The sequence below is a fragment of the Hemitrygon akajei genome, chromosome 8 (genome assembly GCF_048418815.1).
Source record: "Hemitrygon akajei chromosome 8, sHemAka1.3, whole genome shotgun sequence".
Taxonomy (NCBI): domain Eukaryota; kingdom Metazoa; phylum Chordata; class Chondrichthyes; order Myliobatiformes; family Dasyatidae; genus Hemitrygon; species Hemitrygon akajei.
In genome coordinates, this window is record NC_133131.1 from 4533422 (window position 1) to 4549862 (window position 16441).

A 16441-nucleotide genomic window follows, 5' to 3' on the forward strand; every position below is an offset into this window, starting at 1 on the left:
CTCATCTAAGCTCCAGTGAGTACAGACCTAGAGACATCAAATACTTCTCATATGTTTTCACTTTTCATTTCATTCCCAGGTTCATTTTTGTGAACCTCCTCTGGACCCTCTCCAACGCTAGTACATATTTTCACTGACTGTATCCCAACTCCCCTGAAGTTAATCCAGTTCCCTCACTTTGTCTGTCAGTGACTAACGCATCTCCCCTAGTGCCGGCTGTCACATCTTGTACATCCACTGCCATTAACCCAGTGTCCTCATGCTCTCTTTCAGTTACTCATCTCTTCCCCCCCCCCCCCCCCCACCCCGTACCCTGTATCACTGACTGCATCCAGTTCCCTCACACTGTCTGTCAGTGACTAATGCATCTCCCCTAGTGCCGGGTGTCACATCTCATACATCGACTGACGTTAACCCAGTATCCTCATGCTGTCTGTCATTTACCCACCTCTCCCAGTACCCTGTGTCACTGACTGTATCTACTGTTATTCTACTTCCTCACATGATTCCTTAGAAATCCCTTTTTCCCCAGAGCCTATTGTCACTGACTATTTCTCCCTTTGACATTAATCTGGCTTCCTTACATTTTCCCTCAGTAGCCCTCTCCCCAATATCTTGTGTCACCCACTGTATCGGCACAAATGTTACCCAGCCAGGCTGAATACACCTTTGCCAGTTTGGTGTGCTGAGATCTGTTATAATCGATGCCACAAGATCACTCTTTCACTTTGTTTTATTCTGTTTTTAATCAGGCCCATACCTCAGCTCAAGATCCCCTTCACTTTCAGCTGTACACTGACAAATGTGAGTGGCTCCCTCCAGTTCTTTGAGACTCCCGCCTTCGCACTGGGTGTCAGCTCCGTCATTGCAGGTAAAAATAATTCATAAGGAATGAGTTAATTGGTTAACCTTCCCTGCTTTGGCCTCCCCTCCCCTCCCCACCCGCCCTGGCTTCCCCACATTCACCTCATCATTCCAGAAGGAAATATTTAATCTCAGAATTTAATCGTTTTAACCACTCATCAGTATTCAATTCCCACTACTGTCTATAAGGAGTTTGTATGCTTTCCCCACAATCATGTGGGTTTCCTCTGGGTACTCTGGGCTCCTCAAAGATGTACAAGTTAGAGTCAGTAAGTTGTGGGCATGCTGTGCTGCTGCCAGAAGTGTGGCAACACATGCGGGCTGTCCTCACCAAGTTCTCGGACTGTGCTGTCCAGTGACACAAATGACGCATTTCACTGTATGTTTAGATGTATGTGTGACAATCAAGCTTATCTTTCTCAAGAGCTCTTTGCACAGATGGCTCTCCTTGCCATGCCCTGTGTACTTAGCAGAGAATGTGAGAGTTAATCACTGGTGTATCAAAAGCACTACTTAATCAGGTTTACTTTGAACCATCCATTGAATCCTCTTCACCATGTAAATTGTCTCCTCACTTCTAACAGCAGCTGCCTATGTAACATGATTTATTGGTCTATAACAGTCATCCACCGGTGGCATTGGGTCAGCTTGCTCTTTCTGAGTGGAGGATGTCCTCAGCCTGACCTGCCGGACGTGTCCTCCGGTTCTGCTTTTCACAACTCCTACATTCTTTTGTCTGTGTTCTCACTGTCTAATTGCTCCCATTGACTCAGTGAACAGATAACCTTGCTGAGAGTTTATCCCCATTGTCAATGCAGTGTTACCCCATCAACGGCATGCCTTCTCCCCACACCGTCCTTTCAACTTCACAAGGAGATATGAGAGATTGTAGATGTTGTAAGTCCAGAGTAACACAAACAAAATGTTTGAGGAACTGAACGGGTGAGGCAGCATCTGTAGGGGGAGCAAATCCTGATGTGATCTGATAAAGTCCTGATGAAGGTCTTGGCATGAAGCATGACTGTTCAATTCCTCTCTATTGATGCTGCCTGATCTGCTGAGTTTCTCTAGCATCTCATGTTGGTTTCTGCAAATTTATAAACTTTATTTGTCTTCCTAGTTCTTCAATCTGAAATGTTAGCTGTCTTCACACGAATGTTGCCTGACCTTCTCAGTATTTCCAGCATTTCCTGTTCTTGTTCTGGATTTCCAGTATTAGCTTTTTATTTTCCTTTTTACCCCCAACAAAAGTTGTCTTGTAATTACACCTACCACCAGTGATGGTGTTAGTAGGTATGTTTACATGTAACATAGTGATGGAACTCCTGAGGTTAATGAAGCAAAAGCAATTCTGAATAGAAAACTTTGTAAATGGAACAACACATATATACACTTGACTTGATTAAATGACTTCATTCTTGCATATTAATTTTCTCTGTCTCTGTCTGTCTCAGTTCCCTCTGGCAGAATCATGTTTATTATCATTGATGTGTCATGAAATTTGTTGCTTTGCGGCAGCAGTACAGTACAAAAAAATTACAATAAGTTGCAATAAGAAATATAAAGCTAAATGAGTAGTGTAGAAAGAGAGCAAAATAGTGAGGTAGTGTCCATGGGTTCATTGACTGTTCAGAAATCTGATGGTGGAGAGGAAGAAGCTGCTCCTAAAATGTTGAATGTGTGTCTTCAGACTCCTGCACCTCCTCCCTGATGGTAGTAATGAGAAGAGGGCCAGTCCTGGTTTTTGCTTTTTCCTTCAGAAGGAAGCTGAGTAAATAGTAAAAAGACATTTTCAGGACTCGGGAAGGAGAACTCTTTCAGAGGGATGGTAGGGGTATGCTGGTTTATTGTGCTGAGTCTGAGTTCTGCTTTGAGTTAGAAATCCTGGGCTCCAGGTCTGAAGCAGCCTAGATGCAGTGTGGGAGAGGTACCTGATGGAGGACATTGCCAGGGGGTGGAGTGCACTTACCTAATGGTCAGTTACACATTGAACCTCACAGGAGAGGTATATGATGGAGGACCTGCCCTGTGGGGTGGAGTGGATTTACTGTATGGTCAGTAACACACTGAACCTCATTGTGCCCACAGACATCCAACACCTGAAGTCACACTGGCGAGGGAACCTGGCACTGAAGAGCCTTTGGTGGAGAGCAGGCGAGGGGTCACAGGTACTGAGAGCACCTCCTCCAGCCAACACCCACGTGTGGGGAGATGTTCTTGTCGTGGATGTGATGAACCTGCAGGTAAGAGGGGGTGGGTGGGATCATCTCAAGTGATTGGAGAGGGATGGGGGATTGAAATTTTGCGTTCAGCATGGTCTAGTGTATTTGTAGACCTCTGGGATATGATCTTCATTTGACTGAGGAATGACAGGCTGTGTCCTACCGTGTATGAATCTGAATTTGATTTATTACTACCTCCTCCCATAGATGCTGTTTGGCCTGCTGAGTTCTGCCAGCATTTTGTGTTTTAATTGATTTATTATCACTGATTTGTGTGTCAAATTGCTTAATGGCAGCAATACAGTACAAACATATGAAATTACTATAAATTCAAAAAATAATTACAGGGCCTGTCTCCCCAATAACAGGAGGTATAGGCTACTGAGATTGAAATTTATTTCATTTCATTTAGAAATACAGCGTAGAACAGGCCCTTCCAGCCCAACGAGCTGTGCCACCCAGCGACCACCTATTTAACCCTAGCCTAATTATGAGACAATTTACAATGACCACTTAACCAACCAACCAGTACATTTTTGGACTGTGGGAGGAAACCAGAGCACCCGGAGAAACCCACGCAGTCACAGGGAGAATGTACAAACTCCTTACAGGTAGTGGTGGGAATTGAACTCAGGAAATTTATCATAGTCATGGAGCACTACAGCAGAAAACATGCCCTTCAGCCCATCTAATCTGTGCTGACCTGTTATACTGCCTAGTCTCATTGGAGTCAGATGGGGTTGGTGGGTGCAGAGTGTCACCTGACATGATCAGAGAGCTTGGGAACGTGATTCATTTGACTGGATGTGATTGTGTTAATGTAGAATGAAACTGTGTGCCAAACAGTCACTGGAGAGTACTGGGGATGTAATCCACTGTGACTAGTGGGACGGGTGCCCTGTATGTAATAGGTGTAGTATCTGGGAGTGTGGGATGGGTGCATGAACAGACTTTGACTCTTTCCCTGTCCCCCCTCTGTCTCCAGGGGAGTTACAGCCAGGCTCCATCACTAACCAGTGAATATACCAACACTCTGCACCTGGACGGCACTGTGAGTGAGCTACAAGTGGAGATTGTGGAGACGGCAGTGCAGTGTCTGTCAAAGGTATTGTCTCTGATACCAGGAGGTCAGGAGGCACCTTCAAAAGAGAACCCTGTCATCATAGAATGTGACTCTATGCATGAGGATCTGGTTATCAACAGTGAACCTAGGGTCCGTCTCTCCAGAGTGAATGTTAAACTGGAAGACATCACGCTCTTCTTTCTCTCCAGTACAGCAGGTAAGTCACAAATGATTTCTGTTCCTTTCCATTCCTACACTGGAATCCCAACAGTTAGATAGAGGAGTAAGCTATTCAGCTCCTCAAACGTCTTCTGATGATCTGTATCTTGTTTATCATTACCTACCCTTGTTCTGTTTGTCCCACTCCCATCAGGGAGCAAGCCACATTGTAACCATGCCAGGACCACAAATCTCAAAAACAGTTACTTTACCCAAGCAGCGAGGCTGATCAACACCTCCACCCATTTACCCATCACTCCACCATTACTTTATCTTTTGCTGTCAGTCATCCCATGGACAGATATTCTTGTACTTAGTATCACTTTATGAAATACAATCAGTCTGTGTATATAAGTTATCTTGTGTATTTATATTTATTGTTTTTAAAAATTATTGTTTTTTTTGTGCTGCATACAGTCCGGAGTAACAATTATTTAGTTCTCCTTTACAAGTGTCCTGGAAATGACATTAAGCAATGTTGAATCTTGAATCTGTTTCAGTTCCCAGCAGAGATATGTTCAAGAGCAAAAACTGAAGAATTGATATTTCAAATAGCAATAGGTGATGTTAGGAGTACTCAACAACACACTTAAAATGCTGGAGGAATTCAGTAGGTCAGGCAACATCTATAGAGAGGACGGAAGAGTGAACATTTCGGGCTGAGACCCTTATCAAGACTGGAAAAGAAGTGGACAGAAGCCTGATGAAATTGTTGACTTCTCCCTTCATTTCCAGTCCTGATGAATGTCAGCCTGAAATGCTGACTTGTTATTCCTTTCCATAGATGCTCCCTGACCTGCTGAATTCCTCCAGCAGCTTGTGTGTGTTGCTCTCGATTTCCAGCATCTGCAGAATATATTGTTTATGAAATACTCAGCCGGTTAGACAGTATCAGTGGAGAACGAAATAGGATTAATGTTTCATTTTCAGCGTTAACTCTGTTACTCTCCACACAGATACTTCTTGACCTGCTGAGTATTTCTGCTAATCTGTGTTTCTGAGAAATTTGATCAGTCTGTTTCCAAACCTCATTTCACCTTGGAGTTTGTAATTCCACCAAACCCCTGTTCAGAAGTGGTTTTTAATTGCACTCATTGTAGCCTGTTATTTCCTCGATCCCTGCCTGAGGATACATCTTAGACAGTAAGACCATAAGCATAAGACCACCTTCTAAACTCAAGATCAAGATTCAAATTTATTTCTCACGTGTACATCAAAACAAATAGTGAAATGCATCATTTGTGTTTATAACTAACACACCCAAGGATGTGCTGGGAACAGCTTACAAGTTTTGCCACGTATTCTGGTGTCAACATAGCATCCCCCATAATGGTTGACAGAACACAACAAGCAACAATTGCAAAACAAGCCCTGTTCTTCCCTCTCACCCATCCACTCCAAAGACAGGCATGTGTCCCTATCATTTAATTATGTTCCTTCCATCAATCACGGTTTGTCATTGTGTGGTTGCCAGGATCCTGGACCTGCCTCTGTTCTGGAGGGTTCTGAGGAGGCTGTTCTTCCACATCCTTGCAGAGGACAGATTGCTTTAAAAATTCAGTTTGCAGATGAAAGTGTTGCCAGAGGGGTCCGTGTTCGTAGCTGCCCTGAATTTCCCTAGGTGGTGGCTGATGTGTTAATTGGGAGATATTCCAATATCTCTCAGCTGATTCTTTCATCCCATAGAGGCATACACCATGGCCAACCATTTCATGCCAACCAATGGGCACCCATCCGCAGGGTGGCATAGTGGTAAACATAACACTGATTACAGCAGCAGTGACCTGAGTTCAATTAAAGAGTTTGTGCATTCTCCCCATGACTGTGCGGGTTTCCTCCAGTCTGATTTCCTGTCGCAGTCCAAAAATATGCGGGTTAGTGTTAGTAAATTGTGGGCATGCTATGTACATGCCAGAAGAATGGTAATCTTGTATGCTGCCCCCAGCACATCCTCTGGCTGTGTTAGTTGGTGACGGAAATGACCCATTTCACTGTTTCGATGTGCATTTGACAAATGAAGCTAAAGTTTTAAAAAAAAAAATTCTTTTCTGTTGGATAGGTGCCAGCATTCTGCAGGTGAAATCCGTGTCTGTTGACAACAATGTGGAGAGTTTAATCAGTGAAGTGGAGAGCTTATCCCTCGCAGTGGAGAAAGATATAACGAACAGTATACAGCTCCATCCCAATCTGAAAAATATCCCCACACATCTTCTCTCAGTATCCCAGTTCACCGTCGCTTTCTTCACACATGGCTGGTCTTTTGAGGTGAGGATTTGCTGGATAAAGTGACTTCTGACTAGAGCTTGGCACTCCAGACCATCTAAAGCTTGGTTCCTTAGGAAACCTGTCAACTTATAGTCAGGTGGACAAGCTGAGGGTAAAGCTCACAAAGCTATCTGATTTATTGCTAATTTGTGTTATCTCTTTGAACTATTCTAGATAGTTTTCTGTTGTCTAGAGATGCGTTGTTTTCCAGAGTATGCAATTGAATATGTGGATCACACACAAAATGCTGGAGGAACTTAGCAGGTCAGGCAGCATCTATGAAGGGGAATAAGCAGTTGATGTTTCTAGCCGAGACCTTTCATCTGGACTGGAAAGGAAGCCAGAATAAGAAGGCGGGGGAGGGAAGGAGTACATGTTGGCAGGTGATGGGTAAAACCAGGTGAGAGGGAAGATTGTTGGCTGGGAGAGAGGGATGAAGTGACAAGTTGGGAGGGGATAGGTGGAAAAGTTAAAGGGCTGAAACGTTGACCTCCATAGATGCTGCCCGACCTGCTGAGTTCCTCCAGCATTTTGTGTGTGCTGCTCTGGGTTTCCAGCATCTGCAGAATTTCCTGTGTTATTGAATACATGGGCAGCTGTGTTGCTTTTTTGACTATTATTTACTAATTGTTTACCTTTGGTGTCACCTCCGGGTAGACCAACACTCTCCTTTGGAGCTCCTGGCTCTCAATGCCAGTCCAGAGTTTGGACACTGACTGTGTGGAGTTTCCTGTGGTAGGGTTTCTCAGGGTGCTTGGGTTTCCTCTCACATCACAAAGACGTACAGATTGGTTAATTGTCCGCTGTACATAATACCCGGTGTAGCTGGGAAAATCACAGGGGAGTAGATTACATTGGGAGTAGGATTGTTGGTACAGCAAAGACAATAAAGCACAGTAACAACCCCATCTGGCCAATGAACCCACACCACCCAAGTGTCCAATTAGCCTATTAACTCATGCAGCTTTGGAATGTGGGAGGAAACTGGAGCAGCTGGAGAAAACCAACACGGTCACGGGGAGAATGTGCAAACTCATCAGCAGGAATTGAACCCAGTACACTGGCTGTATACCATTGTGATGACTGCTATGCTACCGTGGTACCAAATAGCCACCTTGATAGACCAAATGGCCTCCTCTTGTCTCCTAATGAAGGGGTTTTATATTCCTGCAGTCAAACACAATAACGAATTAATAACAATTTCTGCTTGTTTTGCCTCTCCGGTCATGGGCCACCTTTAAGTTCCCTGGCACAGATTATTTTGAGTTGCAGGTGCTGTCTCATCAACATATGTTGCACCTCCAAACGTCACCACTGCCCTACCATATATGTCCTATAATCTCCCCCAAAACACCACCTGAGGACCAGAGTCAGCCATCCTCTTATGGTCCTCCCTATTGAACATCAGAGTTCGCACTGAACCCCCCCACCCCCAAAACAGTGTTTCACCCAAACCACAGCTGTCTTGACTGAGAGTGTGACTGAACACTGTAGCTGTTGAACTTGTCCTCAGGGCAGGGGCTGAACTTCAAAACCATGCAGTCTCTGGTGGAGCTTGCATTGATGGGGGTCTAGGACCTAAGGCAGGGGTTCCCAACCTGGAGTCCATGGGCCCCTTGCTTAATGGTATTGGTCCATGGCATAAAAAGGGTGGGAACCTTTTCTAAGGGGTCCATCATATTTCTGAACAGTCCATTAGACCATAAGACAGAGGAGTAGAATTAATTCATTTAGCCCATCGAGTCTGCTCAGTCATTCGATCATGGCCAATTAATTATCCCTCTCATCCCCATTCTCCTGCCTTTGCCCTGTAACCTTTGATACCCTGACTAATCAAGAACCTATCAACCTCCACTTTGGTTTCCACAGCCATCTGTGGTAATGAATTCCACAGATTCACCCCCCCCCCCCCACCCCAGTGAAATAAATTTCTCTTCATCTCTTTCCTTGTTTTCTGAGGCTGTGCCCTGTTCTAGACTCTCCTGCTATGGGAAACATTCGCTCCACATCCACTCTGTCTAGGCCTTTCAATATTCAATAGGTTTCAATCAAGAATCAATTTTATTAGCATTATATACTTATATGTATTAAGAATTTGAGATCACCCCTCGTGAGATAGAACATAGAATATAAAACAGTACAGCACTGGAACAGGCCGTTCAACCCACAGTGTTGTGCCAAACTTGCAAAAAGTAAATCAAAACCCTCCCAAAAATGAATCCCTCTCAAAACTCCAATCATTCTTCTAAACATGGGTCCAGGAACTCACAAATGCTGTCTCATTATTTTGCTCTCTTTTTGCACTTATTTTGATATTGGAGTTTATAGTAATTTCTAATGTACTGTGTTGCTGCTAGAAAACAACAAATTTCACGACATCTGTCCGTGATAATAAACATGATTCTGATTTTGTGAGAGGCTGCTCTCACCCCTCTCCTCTGGTGTTAGGGTGCATGATGGATGTGCGTCTAACTCCCTCACTTTCTTCCAGCTGCGATCCCTGCAGGATGTCAATGTACAGTGGGATCCTACCAGCCACATGTTCCTCTACCATCACCTCCAGGAGGCCAGGCAAATGCATCAGAGCCTGCAGGCAAGCCTGGCAGCGGGAAAGCTGCCAGTGGGCAAGGGCAGTTTGGGTAGGAGGTCCGTCGGTCTGGAGCTGGAGCTGAAGAACCTGACAGTCAGCGCAAAAGTCGCTCCTGAGCATGTGGTTCAGCTGCGGGTGGCGAACATGGCGGGCAGGGTGCAGGGCGAGGAAAAGCAGCTGCAGGCCTCCCAGCTGGTGCTGGTCTTCGACGGCCATGACATCTTCTCCTTCAGGGATGCTGAGGTGCAGAGGGAGCTGTGGGATCCACTTCCAGGCTCCAGAGTCGGGATGTGGGCCATCCAGCTCTCCAGTGCCTCGGCAGAGTTCCCCTTCCGTTACGATTTCTCCAGTGCCTTTGACCAGTGTGTGACCGTGGCCAACTGGCTGAAGGCATTGCACCGTGTTGGCGGTCCCCTGCGGGAGGGGAGACCAGCGGGACCACTGCCCTCCAACATAGTCCTCCGCCTGGGCCAGTTCTCCTTCGTCTTCCTGGACAGCGTCTTTGAGGTAAAGCTGCGAGATGACTATGAGCTGATGAAGGATGAGAGCAAGGAGAGCACCAAGAGGCTGAAGCTGCTGGATGCCAAGGTGACTGCCCTTCGCAAACAGCATGGTGAGCTGCTGCCCGCCCGCAAGATCGAGGACCTCTATGCCTCACTGGAGCAGACCAACATCAACATGTACGTGCAACGCTCTCAACGTCTCTATGCCAACACACCCATGCGCAAGGCCCTGCTTACCTGGCTGATCACTGATTTGGAGCTGAGGGCCACGGCCGAGGCCTCCACTCACGGCGCACAGCGTGTGCAGGAGGAGATGCAAAGGCTGGACGGCTCCAGCCCCTTCCCCCAGGACGGCCTGCGGCTCCTCATCCACTGGTGCCGGCAGGTGAAGTTCCAAGCCAAAGCGTTTCTTGGTGAGACTGAGGGGTGGGGATGGGGGTGCTGAGGGGTCTTGGCTTGAGTTGGAAAATGTGATGGTGGGGCAGTGTGGTTGATCTTCCTTGTGTTCACTCTCTAACCTTCCCCCCCCCCCCCCACCATCTTCATACCTTCTCTCCCACTGACACAATGTCACTCTGTCTCCATCTCAACCTCCTCCGTTACCTCATCCCTTTCCTTTGCTCACTTCTCACCTGTCCCCTTCTCTCCACCTCTGTCTCCTCTCCCACCCCACTTCCAACTTTCATCTGGGTACTTTAAAGAATGTAGAATATAGTACAGCACATATATAGTCCATACACATATCACTCATGTTTAAAAAAAAAAACAAGTCTGCCTCTGGCATTCCACCACCCCCATACTTTCCAAACACTTTAAAATTATACCCTCTCATAATAGGCATTTCCACTCTAGGAAAAAGGTCTCTAGCTTTCCCCTCTTTCTGTGCCTCTTATCATCTTGTCCACCTCTATCAAGTCACCTCTCATTCTCCTTGCTTAGCCTATCCTCATAAGACATGCTCTCCAATCCAGACAGCATCCTGGTGAATCTCCTCTGCATCCTCTCTTTGTCCTTTTTAAAGGTTTTATTGACCTTGGTGGAAGATGCTTTCTGTGAGCTAGCAGTATCAGGGTTATCTGGTACAAGGGTTTAATTGGTTTATTGCTGTCACATAGATTCATAGAAAAGTCCTGCACAGAAGCAGGCCCTTTTGCTGAATCATTTAAGCTGCCTACTCCCATTGACCTGCTCAGGGACCATATCCCTCCACTCCTCTACCATCCATATATCTACCCAAACTTCTCTTAAATATTGAAATCAAGCTGGCATGCACCATTTGTGTTGGCAGCTCATTCCATGTTCTCTCGACCCTCTGAGTGAAGAAGATTCTCCTCATGTTCCCCTTAAACTTTCCACCTTTCACTCTTAACCCAAGACCTTTAGTTGTAGTCCCATCCAACCGCAGTGAAAAAAGCCAGTTTGCATTTACCCTCATACCCCTCATAATTTTGTATATTTGTATACCTATATCAAATCTCCCCTCAATCTTCTACATTCCATGGAAAAAAAGTCCTAACCTTGTTAATCTTTCCTTGTAATTGATATCCTCCAGACTTGGCAAAATGCTTGGAAATTTTCCCTGTACTCTTTCAAGCTTTGTTTACATTTTTCTTATAGGCAGGTGACCAAAACAGCACATAATACTCCAAATTAGGCCTCACCAATATCTTATATAACTTCAACATACTCATCTCCTGTACTTATGAAGGCCAATGTGCCAAAAGCTTTCCTTACAACCCTATCTACCTGTGATACCACTTTCAATGAATTATGAACCTGTTCTTCTTACTTCTGTTGCACTCCTCAGTACCCTACCGTTGACCGTATAAGACTTGGTCCTCCCAAAGTGCAACATTTGCACTAAATTCCATGTCCCATTTTTCCAGTTGGTCCAAATCATACTGCAAGCCATGATGGTCTTCTCATTGTTCACTACACCCCCAATCTTGGTGTCATCCACAATTTTTTTTGATCCAGTTAACCACATTATCATCCAGATCGTTGATATAGATGACAAACAACAATAGACACAGCACCGATCCCTGCAGCACTCCACTAGTCGTAACCTTCTGACAGAGAGGCAGGCATCTACTTCCACTCTGTGGCTTCTCCCGCAAAGCCAGTGTCTAATCCGATTTACTGCCTAATCCAATTTACTACCTAATCTTGAATGCTGAGCGACTGAACCTTCATGACCAACCTCCCACACAGGACCTTGTCAAATGCCTTGCTAAAGTCCATGCAGACAACATCCACTGTCTTGCCTTCATCAACTTTCTTCTTGATAAGATTGGTTAGACCTGACCTACCACACATGAAGTAATGCTGACTATCCGTAATCAGTCCATGTCTATCTAAAAACTCATATATCCAGTCGCTTAGAATACATTTCAATAACTCTCTCACTACTGATGTCAGACTCACCAGCCTATAATTTCCTGGTTTATTTTTAGAATCTTAAAAGCAGAACAACATCAGCTATCCAATCCTCAGGTTCCTCACCTGTCTCTAAGGATGATTTCAAAATATCTCTGCTAGGTCTGAGGGAGCAGATGATCAGGCCCTTGGGATTTATCCACCCTAATTTACTTCAAGACAGCAAACACCTCCTCTTCTGTAATCTGTATAGGATCCATGAAGTTGATGCTGCTTTACCTCACTTCCATAGACTGTGTTCATCTCCATCAGATGCAAAAAATTCACTAAAGATCTCCCCCCATCTCTTTTGGCTCCACACATGGATTACCATTCTGATCTCGCAGAGGACCAATTTTATCCTTTACAATCCTTTTGCTCTTAACATATCTGTAGAACCTTTAGGATTCTTCTTCACCTTGTCTGCTTGGGCAACCTCATGCCTTCTTTTGGCCCGCCTAATTTACTTAAGTGTTCTCTTACATTTCTTATACTTTATAAGCACCTCATTTGTTCCTACCTGCCTGTACCTGCTATGCACTTCCTTTTATTTTTTGGAACCGGGGTCTCAATATCCTTTGAAAACCAAGGTTCCATGTACCTACATTTGTTATCTTTACCTTTTATTCTGACAACATATACAAGCTTTGTACTTACAAAATTTCACTTTTAGAGGCCTCCCACTTGCCAAGCCTGGTGGTACACGCCTTCAGGGTTTTGTATCTCTCAATGCCCACAGTCCAAGGAAGAGCATCTCTTGTCTGAGAGACTCGAACTGTCTGTGAGTGACTGAGCAGAGAAAGGATGGTGGTGATGTTGACTAATCACATGTTCATCCCTGCAGTTCGAATCCGTGATTACCCTCGGTATCTGTTTGAGATACGAGACTGGAATCTTTCAGGAAAGCTGATTGGGTCCGAGGAGGATGGACAACCCCGTGCAAGGCGAAAGGTGAAGCTGTCTTTGGGAGCTCCCTGGGGTGATGCTGTAATCGAGAGGAACATGCCACCTTTGAAATGGTACCATGACTTTGAGTGTAAGTACTGATGCATTTGGCTCTCGTGCTTCTGGTCAAGCCGGATTGGGCTCCTCACCACTTCCCTTTGCCTCTTCAGCCCAGGTCTCCCTCTTCACCATTGTGTGGGGTCCATGCTGGGACCCAGCCTGGACACTGATTGGGCAGGCCATCGATCTCCTCACCAAACCCACGGTGGACCCAAGCCCACCCCTCACCTGGTGGGACAAGAGCCGGCTGCTTTTCCATGGGACCTGGAGAATGGACATTGAGCAAGCCAACCTGCACCAGCTTGCTACTGAGGTATGAGCTCGAAGAGAAAGAGAGAAAGGGCTAGGGGCATTGCAACCATGGGGAGCTGGGACAGGAGAAGGAGGGGTGGGAAGGGGAGGAGGGAGGGAGAGACTGGGGGGGGTGAATTGTCATGAGTCTATAGGGAGAAGGTTGGGTAGTTGGGGAGAGTGAGGGAGGGAAGTGGGGAGAGGATGAAGGCCGAAGAAAGGTGAGGTAGAGAAATGGAAGTGGGGAAGCTGCTGTAGGGGAAAGAGGTGGAGTGAGGTGTATTACAAGGTGAAGATAATGTGAGTGGGGCGTGAGAAATGGAGGGAAGGAAAGAGTCAGGGAGGTTGTGAAGCTGAGGGAAAGAAGAGTTGAGGGAGAAAGATTAAAAATTATCTTGTCACATGTTCATCAACAAATTGAAACATACTGTGAAATGTGTCATTTATGTCAGTGACCGGCACAGTCTGAGGATTGTCATGCAGTGTTGCCAACATACTTTCCCTAAGCTATGTATCCTTAGAATGTGGGAGGAAACCCATGCAGTCAGGGGAGAATGTACACGCCCCTAACTGATAGTGGCGGGAATTGAGACAGTGGCACTGAGGTTTTGGGAAGGAAGAAAGTGTTGGGTGGCAAGGGGAAAGGTGGGTTTGTGAGCAGAGTTCACATGGGGTGGGGTGGATGCCATCGCAGAGCAGAGTGGGAGGGGATGGTTGTCATGAATGCCTCTGGTTACGTGCTACCATCCTACAGGATCCATACAACACCACTGAGAACATGCACTGGGAATGGAGCAAGTTACAGTTCATCTGGAAGAATTGCCAATTTTGCTTTGCAGGCGACCTTGATGTCAATGTGCGAACTGCATCAAAGTAAGTCCCTACCCCTCTACACATGTTTCCTTTTCTGTCCTCTCCCCCTATCTCTCCCCTGTCTTTCTTGTACTTCTCTTTGTCTCTCTGTTATTTCTGTATTGAGGCAGCGCTGAAGTGAGAGAAAATGTGAGAAGGCGAGAATGCTGTGTGGGTTCGTGTGAGGTTTATCATCTTGCAAGTACAGAGGATTTGTTAGTCGGGTGGGCTAGACATTGGGTGAGCCTTTATTCTAATCAGGGGTTGGGTATGATGGGCTTCAGTGACTGCATCGCCCCATCACACTCAACAAGTAAGTGCCAACCAAAGAAGGCACAACACCTCTACTTTCTTAGTAGTTTGCATAGATTTAGCATATCATCTAATACTCTGATGAACTTCTAAAGATGCACAGGAGAGAGTATGCTGACTTTTTGCAAAACAGTGGCCTGGTATGGTATGGAAACGCCGATGCCCAGTAACAGGAAAGTAGTGGGTACAGCCCAGTACTTCGCAGGCAAAACCCTCCCCACCATTGAGCACATCTACATGGAGCATTGCACAAGAAAGCAGCATTTTTCATCAAGGACCCGCACCATCCAAGCCATGATCTCTTCTCATTGCCACCATCAGGAAAAAGGTACAGGAGCTTTTAAGTCCCACACCACAGAGTCCAGGAAAAGTTGCTACCCTACAACCATCAGACTCTTAAACCAGAGTGAAGGTCTTCACTCACCTCAGCTGAACTGATTCCACAACCTACAGCCTCACCTCACTTTCAAGGATTCTACAACTCATTCTCAGTATTAGTTATTTTTTTATTTGCCCATTAGTTGTTTGTCAGTCTTTGTTTATGTATAGTTTTTCATAAATTCTATTGTATTTCTTTATTTTCTTGTAAATACCTGTAGAAAAATTAACCTTAAGGTAGCATATGGTAACATGTATGTATTTTGGTAATAAATGTTACTTTGACTGTGACATTGTTTACTTCCTCCACAGGTATGATGACTGCTGCTTTCTTCACTTACCTGACCTGCGCCTCACCATTGACCTCCAGTGGATCTGCCAGGGAAACCCCTTTGACCACCACAGCGTTGTGTTGTGCTCTTCGAACAACCTGGAAACCCTACCAGATGGAGAGGTGCATGATTCCTATAAACTCTTCCGATCACGGAATCTCAACATTTCACTAATGATGAACCTGGATGCATCAGGCAGAGGTGAGTGTGACCACAAGGACTGACCCTGTGTATGCTGGTTTATGCTTGTGTGAGTGAGTATGTACTTAAATGGTGGGTATTTACACTAGAGTGAATGTGAACAAGAACAGTATGTTTACACTGGTGTTCACCGGAGTGTGAGTGTACACTGGAACAGTATGTGTACACTGGTGTTCACATGAGTGTGTGTGTGTACTGGAACAGTATATTTACACTGGTGTTCACACAAGTGCGAGTATGTACTGGAACAGTATATTTACACTGGTGTTCACACAAGTGCGAGTATGTACTGGAACAGTATATTTACACTGGTGTTCACACAAGTGCGAGTATGTACTGGAACAGTATATTTACACTGGTGTTCACATGAGTGCGAGTATGTACTGGAACAGTATATTTACACTGGTGTTCACACAAGTGCGAGTATGTACTGGAACAGTATATTTACACTGGTGTTCACACAAGTACGAGTGTGTACTGGAACAGTATATTTACACTGGTGTTCACACAAGTGCGAGTGTGTACTGGAACAGTATATTTACACTGGTGTTCACACAAGTGTGAGAGTGTACTGGAACAGTATATTTACATTGGTGTATTGGAACAGCATGTTTACCGTGGTGCAGCCTGTCAGTGTACCGTGGAGAGCATTCTGACAGGCTGCATCACTGTCTAGTGTGGAGGGGCTACTGCACAGGACTGAAAGAAACTGCAGAAGGCTTCAGCTTCTAGTCAGCTCCATCTGGTACTAGCCTACAAAGTACCAAGACATCTTTAGGGAGCGGTGTCTCAGAAAGGCACTGTCCATTATTAAAGACCTCTAGCATCCAGGGCATGCCCTTTTCTCACTGTTACCATTAGGTAGGAGATGCAGAAGCCTGAAGGCACACACTCAGCGATTCAGGAACAGCTTCTTCCCCTCTGCCATC

General features: G+C 45.5%; 1 protein-coding gene across 4 annotated transcripts in view; it reads left to right on the plus strand.

Moving 5' to 3' along the window:
• LOC140731570 (bridge-like lipid transfer protein family member 2) overlaps nucleotides 1-16441 on the plus strand; it is a 109583-nt gene that overhangs the window by 31385 nt on the left and 61757 nt on the right. For all 4 annotated transcript variants that reach the window (XM_073053090.1, XM_073053091.1, XM_073053092.1 and 1 more), the window contains exons 12-20: nucleotides 753-871; nucleotides 2953-3107; nucleotides 4072-4366; nucleotides 6428-6633; nucleotides 9125-10139; nucleotides 12986-13177; nucleotides 13257-13459; nucleotides 14192-14310; nucleotides 15292-15512. In XM_073053090.1, coding sequence (XP_072909191.1) covers nucleotides 753-871; nucleotides 2953-3107; nucleotides 4072-4366; nucleotides 6428-6633; nucleotides 9125-10139; nucleotides 12986-13177; nucleotides 13257-13459; nucleotides 14192-14310; nucleotides 15292-15512 — 2525 coding nt within the window. The remainder of the gene's footprint in view (nucleotides 1-752; nucleotides 872-2952; nucleotides 3108-4071; nucleotides 4367-6427; nucleotides 6634-9124; nucleotides 10140-12985; nucleotides 13178-13256; nucleotides 13460-14191; nucleotides 14311-15291; nucleotides 15513-16441) is intronic.